Here is a 21,891-nt window from a genome sequence, read left to right as displayed (position 1 = left end):
AGATCTCGGGGGGTCCCAGCGGTCGGACCCTCCGTGATCAAACACTTATAAGTGTATATTGCGCTGCAGTTGTCCTTTAAACAAAAACCCTGACCCTGGTAAATGGGGGTGAGTAAGGGTTAAATTACCTATCCTATGTTTGTTTTTGACATATAAGTAATATGTTAATATCTTTAGCCTTTTGGACGTGATGCTGGAACATACACACATACACGCACACACATTGAGTTTTATATATATAGATACATATTAGTCACATTGATCAAAATTTATTTTGGCAAAGCAGTTAATTTTCTTGATGTAAAATAACTAATAGTTATAGTAATAATAAGAATAAAAAAGGATTACCCTAGATAAACATTCAAATTGAAGTGTACCTGTACATTCAAAAGAATTTAAAAAACCTGCATGCTTTTTTCATTAACCCCTCAAGGTGAGTAGGGGATTTTTGAGCTCTAGTTTTGAGCCCCTGAGTGTCCCTTCTATGGGGCAAAGCTATTTCTCATTCTCTCCATTTCAAGGGGTGGGACCAGAGCTGAGCTGTTAGCCAGTAATACATACATAGGCACTTCCTTTCTCTTATTTATTTATTTTTTTGTAAAACACAGGAAAACAACTACTCACAAGCTCTCTCTGCCATGAAATAGTGCTGGAGAAAGTGCACTGAACTGAACAGGCTGACTCTCTGCTAGGGGATGATTTATACAGTACCCTACTATAGAAAGCATGTGGGGTGGGGTGAGGGTGGGAGGTTGTTCATGCACTGAAACAAACAGCAGCAGGATCCCAGCAAGCAAGGTGTTTTCACCACAAAACCAGTCCAGGTCTATGCAGTGAACTACTGATATTGATTATGACTAAACAGCAGCAGAAAGGATAATAACAAGTAAGGGGTTACATTGCAAAAGCAGCCCTGTTCTATGCAGTATCCTACTGAGAATACTGATGACTAAAAGGAGAGGGGATAAAACTAATGAGGCAGCCCTGTGTACATAGTAGGAACCCAAGTATTTACGCAAGGACAGCTACTCGGAAATGTATAGGTGTTTAAAGATAAGAAGAAAGCCTTCATTTACCTTTCAGGCACAGTTTGAACCCACCGGAGCAAAGCATGGATGCTCTGGAGCAGGCATACTGGCTTAGGATGCATGTACACATTCGCCGATTCCTTTAAAATAAAAAGTCACTGTCCAAACAGGTGAGTTTCCTTTTTTTTTCCTGCACCTGCCTAAAAAAACAAAAAAGAAATAACCTCCCTACACATAAAACTTTCAGAGTTGCTCTTATTTATTTATTGCATTTTTTAGGAGCAAAAGAAACAAAAACAAACATTAAGGAATTGTTCATACATAGTGTATACGCTTGGCTCCATGCCAAGCTGCCCAAACTCATACACTGCTGGTCCTTACATTCAGCACACCAGCACCAGTTACTCCTACTTGGTATTTGAGATTCTCTTCTGTGAACGCTCGAGGATCTCTAATACCAAGTTTGAGTAACTTGTGCTGGTGTGCTGAAAATCAGCGGTAGAATAGTTTTTGCAGCATACTTGGCATGGAGCTCCTCTGCCAGTTTGAGGGTACATTGCTCTTCTAAAGAGTGAGTTGTTTCTTTAAATGTTAATGGTAGCCCCAATGATCATTCGTTCTCCTGCATATACATTTTTCTTCTTTTTTCTAGGGTACTTTATTCTTTTTATTATAGAAACAGTGCCACTCTTGTTCATGTTCTGTGTCTGGTACTGTAGCAAAACAGGCCTGAACCCAAGCAATCCCTTATCTTTATTTTCAGGCAACCCCTTTCTTCTCACATTTAGGCCTTTTACACAAGCCAATTGTCTGGTGAATAAGCATTCCTAGGAACAGTCGCTCCCGATAATTGGTCCATGTAAAAGGGAAAACAATCAGCCAACGAATCAAAGGCTCATTTGGTCAAATCTCAGCTGGATGCATCCTTTGTGCGGCCAATAAAAGTGCCCTTAGTTTATTTAATCAGATTTGACCTTATCTCATGTTAGCTTTTTGACAAATCTATATAAACAAATTTATCATATTATATATGTCTTTTATACAAATGTGTATATATTTCTCTGCCAGTCCTCGCTTGTATGCATACCTGTTCTTCCCCTGGTCAGCATTTTTAGGCCATCCACTGAATAAAGACCAGTAGCTTGAAAGATTTAGCATAGTTGCACACTACTGGTAGTAATCTCATGTTTGAAAACATCTGCATGGTATGGTCTATTCTTTTGTTGAAAACATTTGCCTTGCAAAAGGTTTCACTGATTAACAGAATACAGGGTTAAGGTATGGGAAGACTGTCAACAGTCCTTCAGAGCTGACTGTTCCTTTCAGATCCTTTCCGCATTCACAAAAATATAATTAATCTGCAATGTTAAAGTCTTTTAAAATAATCCCCCCATAAAGTGAGATATGGACCTTCATCCCTAGCACCCCTATATTGCCCATTTGTCATGTAATTCAGGCTTTCAGGGCCAGACGTTTTCTTTTACCAGGGATTTCTCATCAGGTAGTCACATTACAGTTTAAGGAATACAAGTAGCAAATATACATTCAATTGTTAACCACAGAAATGTATTGCAAAGATTAGCTGTGTAGTGCCTACTCCACACACTGGTATCAGGTAATCACATAAAACACATATACTGTAATGTAGCACCACAATTTGCAACAATTATACCACACTCCCACTGATTCTACGTCTCTAAGAGTGTATTTTTATTCTACACTCACATCCTAGAAATCAAACACAATACCCTTGAGCAATGGTACACCCTACACAGAACCATTAAACAAGTTACATACTTGTTGTATGTACATTAAAACATACCAAACACACATACACATAAGGGTTATACAGTGAGTTTACATGCAAAGAACTCACAGAGAACAATCATATTGACACAGTGGCAAATAATCCTGCAATGATTCTTCAGTCTTCTACTTCTTTCCTCAACATTCTAAGCCTGGTGCCCCATTGTACGAAAGAACCTCTCAGTCCACCTTGATATAATGTGCAAATTTAGATGTTTCCATGTTGCAATAGAAATTGGATTTTTTTTTTTACTTTAGGTTCCAAATTCCTACTGCACATATGAAATTCTTTCATAGAAGATCAAACATGTTTTTATTACTGGTACTTTGGCCTGAGATTATGTGGACTTCCCTTAAGGAAATTTTATCTTCAGAAATGTCATTTTTTTTTTCTTTTTTTTTAACTTGTCTATTAATACAGTCCTTGACTTTGTAGGAGCTTGAGACATGAACTCAAAAATAGAATTGCCCTGTTATTTAGTCCAACATTTCCCTGATTCCATGGCAGTTCCTTACAAAGGAAGACCCCATTTTGTTGAGCGTAGACAATGGAAGCCCTGGATGTGGTCTTTTTTTTTTTTGTGTCACTTCAACAGCCAAAGAAACTGAAAACAAGGAAACTTCACTTTCTTTCAGAGTACAATCTTCCCCAACTGCTCCTGGCAGTGGAATAACAGTGGAATAACATTTCCAGATGTGGCAGTTGTATTTAATGACAAAGTTCACACAAATCAGAACAATCCCATACAGTAATAGTTATCTGAACTGTCCATAAAATAACAGTGCTTTCCATAATTGTGTGGTTGTAAAGGGCAGAACAATTACAATTTGCTTTGCCCTTAGAGGTTCAATTGACATATTTCTCCTAAATGGTAAGACAACATAGTGAGGAGCAAAGATATGTTGCCAATGGCTAATGTTGTCATCACATCAATTGTCCCTGTTGTGCATTATTTATTTTATTTAAGATGAATGAGAAGTTAAAAAGCTGTATAGAAATTGACCAAAAGATCTTGGGAAGACAAACCTCAAATAAGGACAAACAGTCTTTAAAAACCAGGTATGTGGCAGTAAGCTTCCAGTGATGCAAGTAGGATGTACACTAACCACAACCCAACAAATACAAGGGCAGTCAGGATTTTGGGCAATCGTGGACCCCCAAGTTCTCCTCCTATTGGTGGCCGTCTTCGGTAGAGGAGAACACAGAGGCAGACAAGGGAGAGCCCAGTGAAGAGAGTGACAGAAAATGCAAGGCTACCAGGGGACACATGGAATGTTTTGCCTTGTCCTGCCCAGAATATCGCAGCAATACTCCATGCAACACCTAAGCCCAAGAACACATTAACTGCATTGCTACCTGTCACATTACCAATGGAAGCATCAGCATGAGGGTCTTGGACTGCTGCCACTTTACTTGCAAATGTGTCTAAAGGGAACAATAGAGATATAATTAAGTGAATGCACTTTGAACATTTAGGATACAATTTACATAAACATTGTTTTAACTTGCTTCTTCCTAATTCCTTGTAATAAAAGCAGCTCTAAAATAAGGATGTTCTCCCTTATATGTGTGTGGTCAATAATAAGATATTATTTCTAAATTTGTAAATATATTTAATTAATTTATCATAATAGACTAAAGCAGGCTGATATTGAAAACAAGGATTCATATGTAATATTGTTATTGAAGACCATTCTAAGTTGGGTGTTAAATAGGGTGCTGAGGCAACAGTGGCACCAAGGTGAATGGTCTTCTGTCGTCACATTGAAAGTAGTGTTAAAGGCAAAGGCCCAATAGGTTTCGGTAAGGCTATGAAGACTAGATATTTATAGGAATGTTTTACAAAGCCTTCACGTTTGCAAGAAAAAAAGCCTAAAAAGCAAAGAACCCATGTATGTTTTTAAAGGGGCATTTCAGCTTCTTGATACTTTTAACTTATGTGCCCCTGATGCCGAGTTGTGTATATTGTAAATGTACATGTATTTCTCCCAGTGGTGGATTGCCCAGTTTTTGTACTTTCATGCCCCCTGAGGTTCAGCATTCTTCTGGGCATTCTTGTCCCCAGACAACAGCTGATCACAGGGGGCTTGGGCTATTTGGGTCTTCCCTGGCAAGCCAACCCACTGATGACACATGCGACCCATCTGTATATTCCGCAGTGCCTGACCACAGTCTAAAGATAGCAGGGACGCGTTCAAGGCAGACACAGTGGGTCGTATAGATGGCCCACGCTCGTCACCAGGGAGCTGTATTGTCAGGAAGGATGAGAAGAATGCAAATCCCCTGTGATTAGCTGTTGTCTCAAGTCACACATGAAGATGGGAAAGGCTTGAGACAACAGAAATTCATAGCCCAAAAGAATGCTGAACCTTGGGGGGATGAAAGTACAAAAAAACTGACGATCTAACCTTGACAGCTAAAACATGTACATTTACAATATGCACAACTAGGCATCAGGGGCACATAAGTGTAGAGTACCAGGAAGCTGGAATACCCCCTTGAGCACCATGATTATTTAGAACCCAAAATTAAGCAACATAAATTGTCACAAAGTAGAAGCAATAGTTGAATGGAAAACTGTTTGTATTCGGCTACAGTAGTGCCTACAGAACATAGTCTAAAAATGTGATGTGACCATGTCGGAATAAGAACAGAGATATGTCCAATTGCTCAAGTCAAAACAAAACTTTTTGAGATATGAAAAAATAACCAGAAAGTGACCACAGCTTTAAACAGGATTCCTACATTTATGTAAATAACATGTCTGCCTCCACCCAGTGAAGTAATCTCCCTCCCCAAAACAGAGAAACATTATAACCTACTTTACAGAGCAGTCCATACCTGGTACAGATGTACCCAAGGCAACAAAGACCACAGCAGTGACGGAGTCTTTGAGGCCAACTGTGCAGCCAAAGTGTGCAGCCAGGTCACCAGTGACAGCAGTGAGGATTCCAATGATGCAGATGGAGACCAGAAAGCAGGCCCAGCCACCCCAGTATTCAGTGGGGGGCACAAAGGCAAAGAGCACCTTCCAGAAGACGGTCAGGAAATGCATGATGTAGTCACAGCAACTGGGTAGCCCTTCCTCACTGCTCTCCTCATCATCATCATCTCCTGCCCAGGATGGGACATGCAGAGAGGGATTGGGGAGTTGGAAGTAGAGGGCAGCGCGAAAGCAAGGAACAGAGGCAAAATGAGCATAAAATAAAGACTCATGGACAGATTGGATATAGAATTGGGGTGATAGAATGATAACAGGAGGGATTTCAGGTAGAAGAATAGATACAGGAGAGGAAATACGGGATAGGGTAGCATGCCACCAGAGAGGGCATGTGCACATTGAGGAGAGGGGGAAGCAGTGTTAGTGGTGTGAAAAATGTGCAAAAGCATGTGTGCATGTAAGATATGTGTGCAAAGAGTAGGGGACATTTTAGGGTTAGTGTATATAAATAACTAAGTGTGCAACAGTGCAAAGCCTTCTTATGCACTGACATAAGCATAAGACTTAATGTGAAATTTTACTGTGTTCTGGGAAAGCTATGGACAATGCCAATGAAAATGACTGTGCAGAGTGATCATGTGAAAAGTCTCACCTGCACTGACTGTGACGGCACTCACAAACTGTTCCCTCCAGCTGCTGCTCCCAACCACCAAAGCCAGATTAGCTTTTTTAATCAGCTTGTCCACAGTGTTCTATACAGAATATAAAAAGAAAATGTTAACGTCAGTAGCCACATAATGTAAAAAGAAGATAGAAAGAAAGAAAAAAAAAAACATTCCGAGGAAACAGAACCAGGTTGTAATACATGGAGAAAATGGATAGAACAATAATAGGATGACTGCATTGGAAAGTGTAAGACAAGGAACATAGGCACAAAGTCACAGCAACTTTATTAACCTGTTAAGGACCCAGGGCGTACGGGTACATCCTGACACCCTGGTACTTAAGGATCCATGACGTACCTGTACGCCCGCAGCAGGCACCCGGCGAAAATGCCCAGGGGGGGTCATTAGACCCCCCCATGTTTGTGAATTCACACCGGCGATTTACGCGATTCCGGGTCATACGGGTCTATGGTGACCCGGAAAATAAGGGGGATCAGGGTTGTCCATGACACCCACGAACCCCCTGAAAGGATAGGAGTGAGGTGGCAGTGGTGCCACCCCTCCTATTGGTCGCATAGACGCGACGACCAATAGCCGATCGGGGGCAGGGGGGTTAACTTTCGGTTTCCCCGTTCTGCCCACGCACAATAGGTGAGGCAGAATGGGGAACCGACAGGGACCGGCTCACTTACATATTGGCGGAGGCTGTGGGCGGCGATCGGCTGTGGAGATCGGCGGGCGGCAATGTTGTGCGGCTGGCTCCCTGGATCCTACGGAAGCCGGTAAGTTGCCTAGAAACATCTGGAGGGCTACAGTTTGAGACCACTATACAGTGGTCTCTAAACTGTAGCCCTCCAGATGTTGCAAAACTACAACTCCCAGCATGCCCATATAGCTGTCTGGGCATGCTGGGATTTATAGTTTTGCAACAGCTGGAGGTCTACAGTTTAGAGACCACTGCACAGTGGTCTCTAAACTGTAGACCTCCAGATGTTGCAAAACTGAAAATACCAGCATGCCCAAACAGCTGTCTCGGCATGCTGGGAGTTGTAGTAGCGTATCTCCCAGCATGCCCTTCGGCTATCAGTACATGCTGGGAGTTGTAGTTTTGCAACAACTGGAGGCACACCGGTTGGAAAATACTGAGTTAGGTAACAGAACCTAACTGAAGGTTTTCCAACCAGTGTGCCTCCAGCTGTTGCAAAAGTACAACTCCCAGCATGCACGGTCTGTGAGTACATGCTGAGAGTTGTAGTATTAAAACAGCTGGAGGTTTGCCCCCCCCCCCCCCCCCCATATGAATGTACATTCACACGGGCGAGTTTACAGTAAGTTTCCTACTTGAAGTTTGAGCTGCCGCAGTGCAAACTCCTAGCGGGAAACTCACTGTAACCCGCCAGTGCGAATGTACCCTAAAAACACTACACTACACATAATAAAAGGTAAAACACTACATATACACCCCCTTACACTGTCCCCCCCAATAAAAATGAAAAACATATTGTACAGCAGTGTTTCCAAAACGGAGCCTCCAGCTGTTGCAAAACAACAACTCCCAGCATTTCTGGACAGCCACTGACTGTCCAGGCATGCTAGGAGTTTTGCAACAGCTGGGGGCACTATGTTTGGGAATCACTGGGCATAGAATACCCCTATGTCCACCCCTATGCCCACCCTAATTTAGTGGTCAAATGCACATGGCGCTCTCTCACTCCGGAGCCCTGTCGTATTTCATGGAAACAGTTTAGGGCCACATATGGGGTATTTCCGTACTCGGGAGAAATTGTGCAACAATGTTTGTGGGGCTTTTTCTCCTTTTACCCCTTATGAAAAGGAAAAGTTGGGGCTACACCAGCCTGTAAAAAAAAAATTAAAAAATTTACACTAACATGCTGGTGTTGCCCCATACTTTTTATTTTCACAAGCGTTAAAAGGAAAAAAAGATCTGTAACGCAATTTCTCCTGAGTATGGAAATACCCCATATGTGGGCGTAAAATGCTCTGCGGACGCACAATGTACATTTGAGGCCTAAATTGGTGATTTGCAGAGGGGTGGCTGATTTTACAACGGTTCTGACATAAACGCAAAAAAAGAAATACCCACATGTGACCCCATTTTGGAAACTACACCCTCATGGAACATAACAAGGGGTAAAGTGAGCCTTAACACCCCACAGGTGTTTGCCGAATTTTCGCTAAAGTTGGATGGGAAAATGAAAAAACTTTTTTTTCACTAAAATACTGGTGTTACCCTAAATTTTTCATTTTCACAAGGGGAAATAGGAAAAAAGCCCCCCAAAATGTGTAACCCCATTTCTTCTGAGTAAGAACATACCCTATATGTGGATGTAAAGTGCTCTGCGGGCTTTTGAAGAGAAAATGTGTCCGGAATTGAAGGCCACGTGTGTTTACAAAGCCCCCAAAGTGCCAGAACAATGGACCCCCCCCACACATGTGACCCCATTTTGGAAACAACACCCCTCAAGGAACATAACAACATAACAACAGTCGTCACATAACAGTCGTCACATAGGAAAATAACAAAAAGTCGTAAAACACCTGTGAGGTGTTAAGGCTCACTGTACCCCGCCTTAACACCTCACAGGTGTTTGATGACTTTTTGTTAAAGTTGGATGTGTAAATGAAAAAAATTATTTTTTTCACTAAAATACAGGTTTTTCCCCAAATTTGACATTTTTACAAGGGGTTATAGGAGAAAATGATAAAAAAAATTACCCCTTGTAAAAATGTAAAATTTGGGGGAAAACTAGCATTTTAGTGAAAAAAAAATCACTTACACATCCAAGTTTTTTTGCGGTTCTACCACCATAGGGGCTTTTTAAATGTGACATGCCCCCCAAAAACCATTTCAGAAAAACTCACTCTCCGAAATCCCACTGTCGCTTCTTCCCTTCTGAGCCCTCTAGTGCACCCGCCGAACACTTGACATACACATATGAGGTATTTCCTTACTGGTAAGAAATTGAGATACAGATTTTAGGAAGATTTCTCTCCTTTTACCCCTTGTAAAAATCCAAAAACTGGGTCTACAAGAACATGCCAGTGTAAAAAATGATTTAGAATTTTCTCCTTCAACTTGCTGCTATTCCTGTGAAACACCTAAAGGGTTAACAAACCTTTTGAATGTCACTTTGATTACTTTGAGGGGTGCAGTTTTTATTATGGGGTCATTTATGGTGTATTTCTAATATGAAGGCCCTTCAAATCCACTTCAAAACTGAACTGGTCCCTGAAAAATGTAGATTTAGAAAAATTTTTGAAAAATTGGAAAATTGCTGCTATACTTTGAAGCCCTCTGATGTCTTCCAAAAGTAAAAACATGTCAACTTTATGATGCAAACAGTATTGTATATGTGAATCAAAAAATAATTTATTTGAAATATTCATTTTCCTTATAAGCAGAGAGCTTCAAAGTAAAAAACATTTTAAATTTTTTCATCAAATTTTGGAATTTTTCACCAAGAAATGATGCAAGTATCTCAGAATCAGAATGAAAGGTAAAAGCATCCCAGAGTTATTAATGCTTAAAGTGAAGGTGGTCAGATGTGCAAAAAATGGCCAGGTCCTACACTGACAATTGGCTGGGTCCTTAACCCCTTAAGGACTCAGGGTTTTTCCGTTTTTGCACTTTAGTTTTTTCCTCCTTACCTTTAAAAAATCATAACCCTTTCAATTTTCCACCTAAAAATTCATATTATGGCTTATTTTTTGCGTCGCCAATTCTACTTTGCAGTGACATTAGTCATTTTACCAAAAAATGCATGGCGAAACGGAAAAAAAAATCATTGTGCGACAAAATCGAAAAAAAAAACGCCATTTTGTAACTTTTGGGGGCTTCCGTTTCTACGCAGTGCATATTTCGGTAAAAATTACACCTTATCATTATTCTGTAGGTCCATACGATTAAAATGATACCCTACTTATATAGGTTTGATTTTGTCGCACTTCTGGAAAAAATCATAACTACATGCAGGAAAATTTATACGTTTAAAAATGTCATCTTCTAACCCCTATAACTTTTTTATTTTCCCATGTACAGGGCGGTATGAGGAATAGTTTTTTGCGCCGTGATCTGAAGTTTTTATCGGTATGATTTTTGTTTTGATCGGACTTTTTGATCACTTTTTAGTAATTTTTTTAATGGTATAAAAAGTGACCAAAATACGCTTTTTGGACTTTGGAATTTTTTTGCGCGTACGCCATTGATCGTGCGGTTTAATTAATGATATATTTTTATAGTTCGGACATTTACGCACGCGGAAATACCACATATGTTTATTTTTTTTTTTTTACACTGTTTTATTTTTTTTATGGGAAAAGGGGGGTGATTCAAACTTTTATTAGGGAAGGGGTTAAATGACCTTTATTAACACTTTTTTTTTAACATTTTTTTTGCAGTGTTATAGGTCCCATAGGGACCTATAACACTGCGCACACTGATCTCTCATCCTGATCACAGGCGTGTATTAACACGCCTGTGTTCAGTGTTATCGGCGCTTGACTGCTCCTGCCTGGATCTCAGGCACGGAGCAGTCATTCGTTGATCGGACACCGAGGAGGCAGGTAAGGGCCCTCCCGGTGTCCGGTCAGCTGTTCGGGACGCCGCAATTTCACTGCGGCGGTCCCGAACAGCCCGACTGAGCAGCCGGGGAGCCGGCGCAGGACGTAAATATACGTCCTGCATCGTTAAGGGGTTAAAGGGGTACTCCGCCCCTAGACATCTTATCCCCTATCCAAAAGGAAAGGGGATAAGATGTCAGATCGCTGGGGTCCCGCTGCTGGGGACCCCGGGGATCGCTGCTGCAGCACCCTGCTATCATTACTGCGCAGAGCGAGATCGCTCTGCACGTAATGACAAGCAATACAGGGGCCGGAGCATCGTTACGTCACGGCTCCGCCCCTCGTGACGTCACGGCCCGCCCACGTCAATACAAGTCTATGGTAGGGGGTGTGGCGGTCATCACGCCCACTGCCATAGACATGCATTAAGGGGACAGGCCGTGTCGTGAAGGGCGGAGCCATGACGTCACGCTGCTCCGGCCCCTGTATCGCCCGTCATTACGCACAGAGCGAACTCGCTCTGTGCAGTAATGATGGCGGGGTGCCGCAGCGGCGATCCCCGGGGTCCCCAGCAGCGGGACCGCGGCGATCTAACATCTTATCCCCTATCCTTTGGATAGGGGATAAGATGCCAGGGGCGGAGTACCCCTTTAAGGGGTTAATAATGGTCTTGGATAGATCATTTTTGTTGATTGTCCAGATGAATTTTTTATTATGCGGTGCTGCTCCAAATTTATCATATTGTCACAGTGCCCATGATAAATTTCACGTAGATCTGCACCCAGATCATTTTCTACCGCCCCTTTCAGATCATGTCTTCTCTGCTTCTGAGGAGCTTGTTTGTCTGCGTGTTTAGCTTTATTTGTTTTAGCTTTAATTTTAAGGCAAATTAATGTCTAAAATAAGATCTGCAAAGAGAAGCTCACTCACATTTGAGTAATGGTTTACCTTGCCACAGGCCAGGAAAAAAGAAAAAACGTTATTGTTTGTGAGACGGAGGTTTTAGATGAACAGGCATTTTTTTTTTTTAACCTTTAGCCTTTTTTTTTTATTATGTTATCATCACTTTATCGGATATTTTTTTTAAACTTGAGCACATGAAATTGTGAGATGTTGGCCATTGCTAACAATCTTATTGTTTCTTACATTTTTACCATTCTTTTTTGTACCTTAAAAAATATATCTGTTTCATATGGACAACTGCTTTACTTTTCCTTTGCCCGTTTATTTAATTTTAAACTTTTTATGCCTTTAAACATTCTTATTCTCTACCTTATTTCTCTCTCTCTCTCTTTCTTAAAAATATGCAGATAATAAATTTGTGACCACTGCATCCGTCACTTCAAAAAATGGTCTAGCAACACCAAAAAGGTCAAAATGTCGGATTTTAGAACTTACAAATAAAAAAACAAACAAAAATAAAAACCTTGAATAGAGAAAAAAAAACGCAATACGCAAAATGTAGACCAAAAAAAGCAATAGAACACATTGATAAATAACCCAAAAAGGGTCGAAGAAACAGATATATCCCCTTAAAGGGGTAGTCCATGGAACTACACTTATCCCCTTTCCTGTGGCCATCCTGTAGTGGATAATTATCTGATTGTGGGGGCTCCAACCACTGTCAGCTCCAACTTTGCAGCAGAGAATAAGGACATGTGAACTGACCCTTAGGGTGCCTTTGCATATTTTGCTGCTGATTTTGCAGCCTTCTGACTTCAATGGGTAGGAAAATCAGCAGCAGAAAATCAGCAGCAAAATATGCATGTGTGAATGTATGCTAATTTAGAATGATGGCTTGTACAAGTCCTCAAACTGCAAAAAAAAAACACATTAACTTATTTGACAGTTTTATTTAGTAATGGGTATGGTGGTGTTATTCAGTTATGGTATGGCAGTGTTATTCGGTCACAGTATGGAGGTATTGTTCAGTTCTGGTATGGCAGTGTTATTCAGTCATGGCATGGTGGTATTTTTCAGTTCTGTTATGGTGGTGTTATTCAGTTACTAAATGGTGGGATTGTTAAGTTCTGGTATGGTGGTGTTATCCAGTCATGGTATGGTGATATTGTCCAGTTCTGGTATGACGGTGTTATTTAGTCATGGTGTGGGGTATTGCTTAGTTTTGGTATGGGGGAATTGTTCAGTTTTGGTATGGCGGGGTTATCCAGTCATGGTATGGTGGTATTGTTTAGTTCGGGTAGATGATGTCATTCAGTCATAGTATGGTGGTATTTTTCAGTTGTGGTATGGTGATGTTATTCAGTCATTGTATGGGGGTATTGTTCAGTTGTGGTATGGTGATGTTATTAAGTCATTGTATGGGGGTATTGTTCAGTTGTGGTATGGTGATGTTATTAAGTCATTGTATGGGGGTATTGTTCAGTTGTGGTATGGTGATGTTATTCAGTCATTGTATGGGGGTATTGTTCAGTTGTGGTATGGTGATGTTATTCAGTCATTGTATGGGCGTATTGTTCAGTTGTGGTATGGTGGTATTGTTCACTTCTAATATGGCTAAACGCTGTATACAGATTGGGTTACTAGGGCACAGTCCACACCAATGGCCACCAAGAGGGGGTTGTGCACTAGTATGCGGCATATATATATTTATCAATCATGCCACTGAAAATTATAGTAAGATAGTTTTGCAAAGTTAAAAAAAAAGACAAAGAGTCCATCGAGTTCAACCTAAAACCCCACATGCGGCTCATGCCAATTGCCCCATGATAGAGGAATGGAGGTAATAATAAAAGAAAAAGGTTCGGCGAGGCGCTGCTCAGTATTTGGTCGGAAAAGAAGGACTTGAGTAGCACAGGACAATAAAAACCTTATTGGTGTAGCAGGGACAATGCGTTTCAGCATCCACTGATGCCTTCCTCAAGTCCACAGTTCTAAAAGAATAGATACATATAAACATATATAGAAGGTGTGCTTCTTCTGGAAGGATATAAAGGGAGTAATTTAATATAAATATAAAAAAAGGTATGAAATAAAAGTAACCACAAGGTAAGTTTAAAAGGACAACTGATCCGCTGCTAGGGTTGCAGGGCGCTGGGTAGGTGGCAGTGCGTTCGTGTAACTTATAAGCGGAAAATTATTACTTTAAAAAGGCATGGTGGCGCCATAATAAATAGTGTGCTATGAATTTTGGAGCAGGATGCTGGAAACTGATATATATATATATATCTAAACACACACATGCGTATAATGGGTAGTATGCCCATGTAAAATGCAGTGTTGTGCGGAGGAGGATGAGAATAGCCTGCACGAAATGAGGCACGGCACAAACATATACCCTGCCCCATTTGTGCACAAAGCCATAATAAAAATCACTTGCTGACACTATGTAAAACATTTTGTAAAGTTGCTGCTTGTAAAAACAATGTTCGTACAGTGATCCCTCAACTTACAATGGCCTCAACATACAATAGTCTCAACATAAAATGGTCTTTTCTGGACCATTGTAACTTGAAACCAGACTCAATATACAATGTACAGACAGCCCAGATCTGCAAAACATGTCAATGGCTGGAAGAACCGACCAATCAGAATGGACATTCACTGGTAAAACCCCTGTATTACTGAAGGGCATGCACTGACTGGCTGTTTGGTAGCGCCCCCTCTACAGTACAGGGAGGTATTGCATCAATAGGGGCATAGAAGCCCATGACAAGGAAATAATTATACCGATGTACAAATCACTAGTCAGACCACACATGGAATACTGTGTACAGTACTGGGCACCAGTGTACAAGAAAGATATAGTGGAGCTGGAGAGGGTTCAAAGACGGGCAACCAGTGTAATACAGGGAATGGGAGGACTACAGTACCCAGAAAGATTATCAGAATTGGGGTTATTTAGTTTAGAAAAAAGAAGGCTTAGGGGAGACCTAATAACTATGTATAAATATATCAGGGGACAGTACAGAGATCGCTCCCATGATCTATTTATACCCAGGACTGTATCTATAACAAGCGGGCATCCTCTACGTCTAGAGGAAAGAAGGTTTCTACACCAGCACAGACGGGGGTTCTTTACTGTAAGAGCAGTGAGACTGTGGAATTCTCTGCCTGAGGAGGGGGTCATGGTGAACTCTGTAAAATAATTTAAAAGGGGTCTGGATGCATTTTTGGAGAGTAAGAACATTGCTGATTATGTATATTAGAATTATAGGGACAGAAGGTTGATCCAGGGATTTATTCTGATGCCATAATTGGAGTCGGGAAGGAATTTTTCTCTAGTATGAGGGTTTTTTGCCTCCCTCTGGATTAACTCAGTAGGGACTCATTAGGGACATAGGTTGAACGTGATGGACTTTGGTCTTTTTTCAACGTTATGAACTATGTTACATGTTCTGTACTATTCTTTACCTGTACCAGGGTTACCTGCTCCTTTGGACACTAGGTGAGGGCGGTTCCATTTTACTTTTTTAGGTCATTGTGTGTACTGTACAGGACCCTGAGGAAGCTCCTGTCCTCTACATAGACAGTGATTTACAGCTCCCAGCAGATCTTTTTTTACTTTTATATGTAAGGACTTGCTTTATCTGTATTAGTTATCTACTGATTTTTGTTTAATCCTCACTTTTTCCTATTTTTGGATGACATTTTGTGGCTTCAGAACCAATTACCAGGTATCCATAGAGTTTTGGTCTCAACATACAATGGTCGTCCTGGAACCAATTAACCCCTTAGCGCATATGAATGTTTATGAACATGCATATTCGTGTCCCTATATATAATGCGTGCTCACGAGGTGAGCGAGCATCATACCCGGTGGGTCACAGTTGCTATAAGCAACCGGGACCCACGCTAATGCCGGTGCATTGCCATAGAATGAGATTTGCCATAGAATGAGATGCTCTGCCTCCATGACATTCTATTGGCTCACACTTGTCACGTGACATATTTAACCGTCACGCATTGACGCGCACAGCAGTCTCAGTTTGGCTATCACAAGGAGAGGATCTCCTCTCCCTGTGATAGCTGAAGCTGCACGGAGCTGCACCAAGCTCTCATGGCCTCTGTGGGCCGATTCAGCTGAAGCTGCAAGGAGCTCACATGAGCTCTGTGGCCCGATTCAATCGGGCCACAGAAGCTCATACATTTACGCAGCTCATACGGCTCATACATTTACTCTATTATTACATGTACTGTTTTATAGATCTACAGCGCTATCGGGATCCCTATGCCCGATAGCGCCGTCATCAGCGTGCCTCCCCGCGAGCGCGATAGATCCACAGCGCTATCGGGATCCCTATGCCCGATAGCGTTGTCAGCGGGCCTCCCTAGATCCACAGCGCTATCGGGATCCCTATGCCCGATAGTGCTGTCATCAGCGTGCATCCCCGCGAGCACTTACTACATCCCACGCCCGTAGCTCTACTCCCCGTCCCCCGTTAACGCTCAGGGAGCTGTGAACAGAAAGTAGAGCATCGGGCGCAGGTAAAATAGTACTGCGCATGCGCGCGCAGCTAAAGCAGTAATGTGCATGCGCAGCACTACGCAAATAGCGTAGGGAAGTAGGTAGGTAGCATAGCCGTAGATTAGTGTAGGTTGTAAGTTAGCAAAGTCTAATATTAATGAAAGTGAAAGGAAGTTAGGCACCACAACTCCCAGCATGCCCAGACAGCTAAAGGCTACCCAGGCATGCTGGGAGTTGTAGTTTAGCTCATAGTGCAGCAAAGGCACCACAACTCCCAGCATGCCCAGACAGCTAAAGGCTACCCAGGCATGCTGGGAGTTTTAGTTTAGCTCATAGTGCAGCGAAGGCACCACAACTCCCAGCATGCCCAGACAGCTAAAGGCTGCCCAGGCATGCTAGGAGTTGTAGTTTTACACAGGTATAAAGTAGTTAGTGTAGTGTTAGCTTAATGTTAGCGCACTTTTAGCGTAGTGTAGTGTTAGCGGAATTTTACAGTTTTTAGCGTAATTTTAGCGCTGTTGTAGCGCATTTATCATAGCGTAGTGTTAGTGTAGTTTTAGTGTATTTAGCGTAGTGCAGTGTTAGCGCAGTTTTACAGTTTTTAGCGTAGCATAGTGTTAGCACTGTTGCAGTATTTAGCATAGCGTAGTGTTACCACAGTTTTAGCGTAGCTTAGTGCTAGCGTATTTAGCGTAGTGTAGTGTTAGCGTAGTTTTAGCGTATTTAGTGTAATGTTAACGCAGTTTTACAGTTCTTAGCGAAGCTTAGTGTTAGCACAGTTTTACAGTTCTTAGCGTAGCTTAGTGTTAGCGCAGTTGTAGCGTATTTAGCATAGTGTAGTGTTAGCGCAGTTTTAGCATATTTACTGTAGCTTATTGTTAGCGCAGTTTTAGCGGAGCGTATTGTTAGCGTATTCTTAGAGTAGTAGGTGCAGCGTAGTTTTAGCGTATTTAGTGTAGTGTAGTGCTAGGGCAGTTTTACAGTTCTTAGCATAGCTTAGTGTTAGCGCAGTTGTAGCGTATTTAGCATAGTGTAGTGTTATCGCAGTTTTAGCATATTTACTGTAGCTTAGTGTTAGCACAGTTTTAGCGGAGCGTATTGTTAGCGTATTCTTAGAGTAGTAGGTGCAGCGTAGTTTTAGCGTATTTAGTGTAGTGTAGTGCTAGGGCAGTTTTAGTGTATTTATCATAGCTTAGTGTTAGCGCAGTTTAAGCGTATTTAGCGCAGCGTATTGTTAGTGTAGTTTTCTAGTAGTTAGCGCAGAGTAGTCTTAGTGTAGTAAGCATAGTGTAGTCTTAGTCCAGTTCTAGCATAGTTAGTGTAGTTGTACACAGGTGTAGTGTAGCTAACTTAGTTATACAGGCAGATAAAGCGTAGTTTAGATAGTTTAGCGTGGGGTGTAGCTTAGCTTAGTCATAAAGTGAAGGGGCTACAACTCCCAGCATGCCCAGACAGCCAAAGGCCGTCCATGCAGGATGGAAGTTGAAGTTTTGCAAAAGAGGCAGTTGCGCTCTGCTACGTTAATGCAGTGTACAGCCTTCTGTATAGATGGCTGGATACAGTGATCACAAGGCCACTTACCCACCTCCAATTCTGCTCCGTCACTGGACTCCAGGTACTAACCCATTTTTTTGTTGTTTTTCTTCTCGTTTCAGATACGTGAATGCGGAGGAGGATTACATCAGATTCAGTGGACTAAGACGATGACCTGCATTATTTTCTTTTATTTTAATAAAATGGTTAATGTTTTTCCTAATAAAAATGGTTTAACTTGTGTGTTCTTTTTTTGTTTGTTATTTCTTTACAGGCTTAGTAGTGGAAGCCGTCTTGTAGACAGAGTCCATTACTAAGTCGGGGCTTAGCGTTAGCCCCAAAAACAGCTAGCGCTAACCCCCAATTATTACCCCCGGTACCCAGCTCCACAGGGGTACCGGGAAGAGCCGATACAGACAGGCCCAGAGTGCCAAATATGGCGCTCCTGGGCCTAGGCGGTAACAGGTTGGCGTTATTTAGGCTGGCGAGGGCCAGTAACAATGGTCTTGGCACACCTTGTTAACGTCAGGCTGTTGCTGTATGGTTGGTATCAGCTCCCTGAGCGTTAACGGGGGACGGGAAGTAGAGCTGCGGGCGTGGGGCGCTCACGGGGAGGCACGCTGATGACAGTGCTATCGGGCATAGGGATCCCGATAGCGCTGTGGATCTAGGGAGGCATGCTGACAGCGCTATCGGGCATAGGGATCCCGATAGCGCTGTGGATCGCTCCCTGAGCGTTAACGGGGGACGGGGAGTGGAGCTGCAGGCGTGGGGCACTCGCGGGGAGGCACGCTGATGACAGCGCTATCGGGCATAGGGATCCCGATAGCGCTGTGGATCTAGGGAGGCACGTTGACAGCGCTATCGGGCATAGGAATCCCAATAGCGCTGTAGATCTATAAAACAGTACATGTAATAATAGAGCAAATGTATGAGCCATATGAACTGCATAAATGTATGAGCTTCTGTGGCCCATGGGAGCTCCGTGCAGCTTCAGCTGAATCGGCCCACAGAGGCCATGAGAGCTCGGTGCAGCTCCGTGCAGCTTAAGCTATCACAGGGAGAGGAGATCCTGTACCTGTGATAGCCAAACTGAGACAGCTGTGCGCGTCGATGTGTGACGGTTAAATATGTCACGTGACAAGTGTGAGCCAATAGGATGTCATGGAGGCGGAGCATCTCATTCTATGGAAAATCTCATTCTATGGCAATGCACCGGACATCGCCGATTGGGCTGATGTCCGGCATTAACTCTTTAGACGCGGTGATCAAAGTTGATCGCCGCGTCTAAAAGTGAAAGTAAAAGCATTCCGGCTGCTCGGTCGGGCTGATCGGGACCATCGCGATAAAATTGCGATGTCCCGATCCGCTAGGACACAGCAGGAGGTTCCCTCACCTGTCTCCTGCGTGTCCGATCGTCGATTGATTGCTCCAAGCCTGAAATCCAGGCTTGACCAATCAACCGCCGATAACATTGATCCCTGCCATTGAATGCAATGGCAGTGATCAGTGTATTGAATCAATGTACTGCATGTTATAGCCCCCCTATGGGGGCTATAACATTGCAAAAAAAAAGTAAAAAAAATATAGTTAATAAAGATCATTTAACCCTTTCCCTAATAAAAGTTTGAATCACCCCCCTTTTCCCATAAAAAAAACTGTGTAAATAAAAATAAACATATGTGGTATCGCCGCGTGGGTAAATGTCCGAACTATAAAAATATATCATTAATTAAACCGCATGGTCAATGGCGTACGCGCAAAAAAATCCAAAGCCCAGTGTGTTTCTGTGCTGTCTCGGTCCATGGCAGCGCACCCGGAGCGCGTGCTTAAGGCCGAGAAGTCACCGGTACGTCACTTTCGGCACTGGTTGCCATGGATACCAGGGATGCTGAGAGTATATGCGCATGGATTATGCGCAGCCCAGCAGATATTCACGCCAGTGGATTATTTTGTATAGAAGCTTATGTGCCCAGAGACGGGGCTGGTGGGAACATGTGGATAATAAATAAAACTTTTTGCTTGTCATCCAGGGTGTATTTCAGATATGTATAAAAGGCTGTGATGAGTTTAATGTGGCAATTTGCTGTGTGGTTATGGCACTGAATGAGGCAAATGGAGGGGGGAAAGGTAAGGATTGATGGTTATGGATTATTGGAGAGGTTGGTAGTGGATTGGTGGAAGTGTGGGTCAAATATAGTGGTATTGGAGTATGTGTATAGACAAGATACAAATCTGGGGTATGGAATTATGGATTATTGTGGGGGTGTGGATATATGGATTTTGGGAAAAGTATTGTGTTTTGGGGTATGGAAGGGGTGTTGATCCCGTCATGAAGAAAATCATCCTCGCCAAGCCAGGATTCACTTTCAGAAGAGTGAAAACCCTAAGGGATATACTGGCCCCAAGCTGTCTAAAGAAGAAAAAAAACAAGAGTAATCCGAGACAATCCACACTTACCCCACTGGCCATGGGTTCTTTCAAATGCGGCCAGAGGGGATGTTTATGCAGCAATCGCATAGGCCATAACATAGACACCTAAAAAATTTCCTCCAATTCTTATACAATCTGCAGCTCAACGCATGTGGTATACCTAATATAATGTAAATGTGGACTCCAATATGTCGGAAGAACCACCCAACCCCTGCGGAAACGGCACAACGGTCACCGCCACAACTGTACCATTGGATATCAGAAGCACAGTGTCTCTCGCCATCTAGCCGACAAGCACAACAGAGACTTTTCACAGATCAAAATTACACCCATCGAACAGATTTCTCCAGAAACCCAGAACAGAGCAGCAACACCGAACAGAAGAGAGGCATACTGGATATTCAAGATGCACTGCCTCCAACCCGATGGACTCAATGAATGTATAGAACTGTAAATACATGCCACCAGCCCCACTCCTGTATACTCCACCATTTGTATCCCATCCCCAATGATCCATATATATTACACCTTTCCCAACCACAAACCCAAAACAACCATAATAATCCGTTATATGAACCCACAACACTCCAATCCCCTTCATATAGCACTGCCGCCCGTTGGGTTTCCCACTGCTTCCCTGGCCCTATTCATCAAAAAGTCTCTTACCTAATACCCGCCCACCAATAATCATCCTCTTAACTAACCATAATCAACACCCCCCCCCCCCCCAGCAACCCATATCCATATCCTATCCAACTTTTCAATAACCTTTACCCCATTTCCACACCTAACTCAACACCCCTTCCATACCCCAAAACACAACACATTTTCCTTTTACCGCTATCCACATCTCCTCAATACTTTTCCCCAAATCCATATATCCACACCCCCACAATAATCCATAATTCCATACCCCAGATATGTATCTTGTCTATACACATACTCCAATGCCACTATATGTGACCCATACCTCAGCCCATACTTCCACCAATCCACTATCCACAATAATCCACAATTCCATACCCCAGATTTTTATCTTATCTATACACATACCCCAATACTACTATATGTGACCCATACTTCATCCCATCCTCCCATCCTTCCACCAATCCCCTACCAACCTCTCCAATAATCCATAACCATCAATCCATACCTTTCCCCCTCCATTTGTTATAACCACACATCAAATTGCAACATTAAACTCATCACAGCCTTTCATACATATCTGAAATACACCCCAGATAACAAGCAACAAGTTTTATTTATTATCCAAATGATCCCACCAGCCCCGTCTCTGGGCACATAAGCTTCTATACAAAGTAATCCACCGGCGCGAATATCCACTGGGCTGCGCATAATCCATGTGTGTATACTCACAGCGTCCCTGGTATCCATGGCAACCAGCGGCAGAAGTGACATACCGACGGCTACTCTGCCTTAACCACGTGCTCCCAACACGCTGCCACGGACCGAGA

The 21,891-nt window shown here is 42.6% G+C and overlaps 1 protein-coding gene across 6 annotated transcripts in view; it reads right to left on the bottom strand.

The window, feature by feature from the left end:
• Window positions 1–237: 237 nt before the first annotated feature.
• Window positions 238–21,891, bottom strand: part of LOC130277011 (sodium/calcium exchanger 1-like) — a 319,182-nt gene continuing 297,528 nt past the window's right edge. For 3 of the 6 annotated variants that reach the window (XM_056527170.1, XM_056527168.1, XM_056527171.1), the window contains exons 5-7: window positions 6,429–6,528; window positions 5,677–5,949; window positions 241–4,260 (exon numbers count right to left, since the gene is read on the bottom strand). In XM_056527170.1, coding sequence (XP_056383145.1) covers window positions 3,884–4,260; window positions 5,677–5,949; window positions 6,429–6,528 — 750 coding nt within the window. In that variant the 3' untranslated portion in view covers window positions 241–3,883. Of the gene's footprint in view, window positions 4,261–5,676; window positions 5,950–6,428; window positions 6,529–21,891 lie in introns of all 6 variants that reach the window. The other 3 variants (XM_056527169.1, XM_056527172.1, XM_056527173.1) reach the window with 3 other exon arrangements.

The sequence above is a fragment of the Hyla sarda genome, chromosome 6, assembly GCF_029499605.1.
Source record: "Hyla sarda isolate aHylSar1 chromosome 6, aHylSar1.hap1, whole genome shotgun sequence".
Taxonomy (NCBI): domain Eukaryota; kingdom Metazoa; phylum Chordata; class Amphibia; order Anura; family Hylidae; genus Hyla; species Hyla sarda.
Note: the sequence above shows the minus strand (reverse complement) of the source record. Positions and strands in the feature narration are given on the sequence as shown.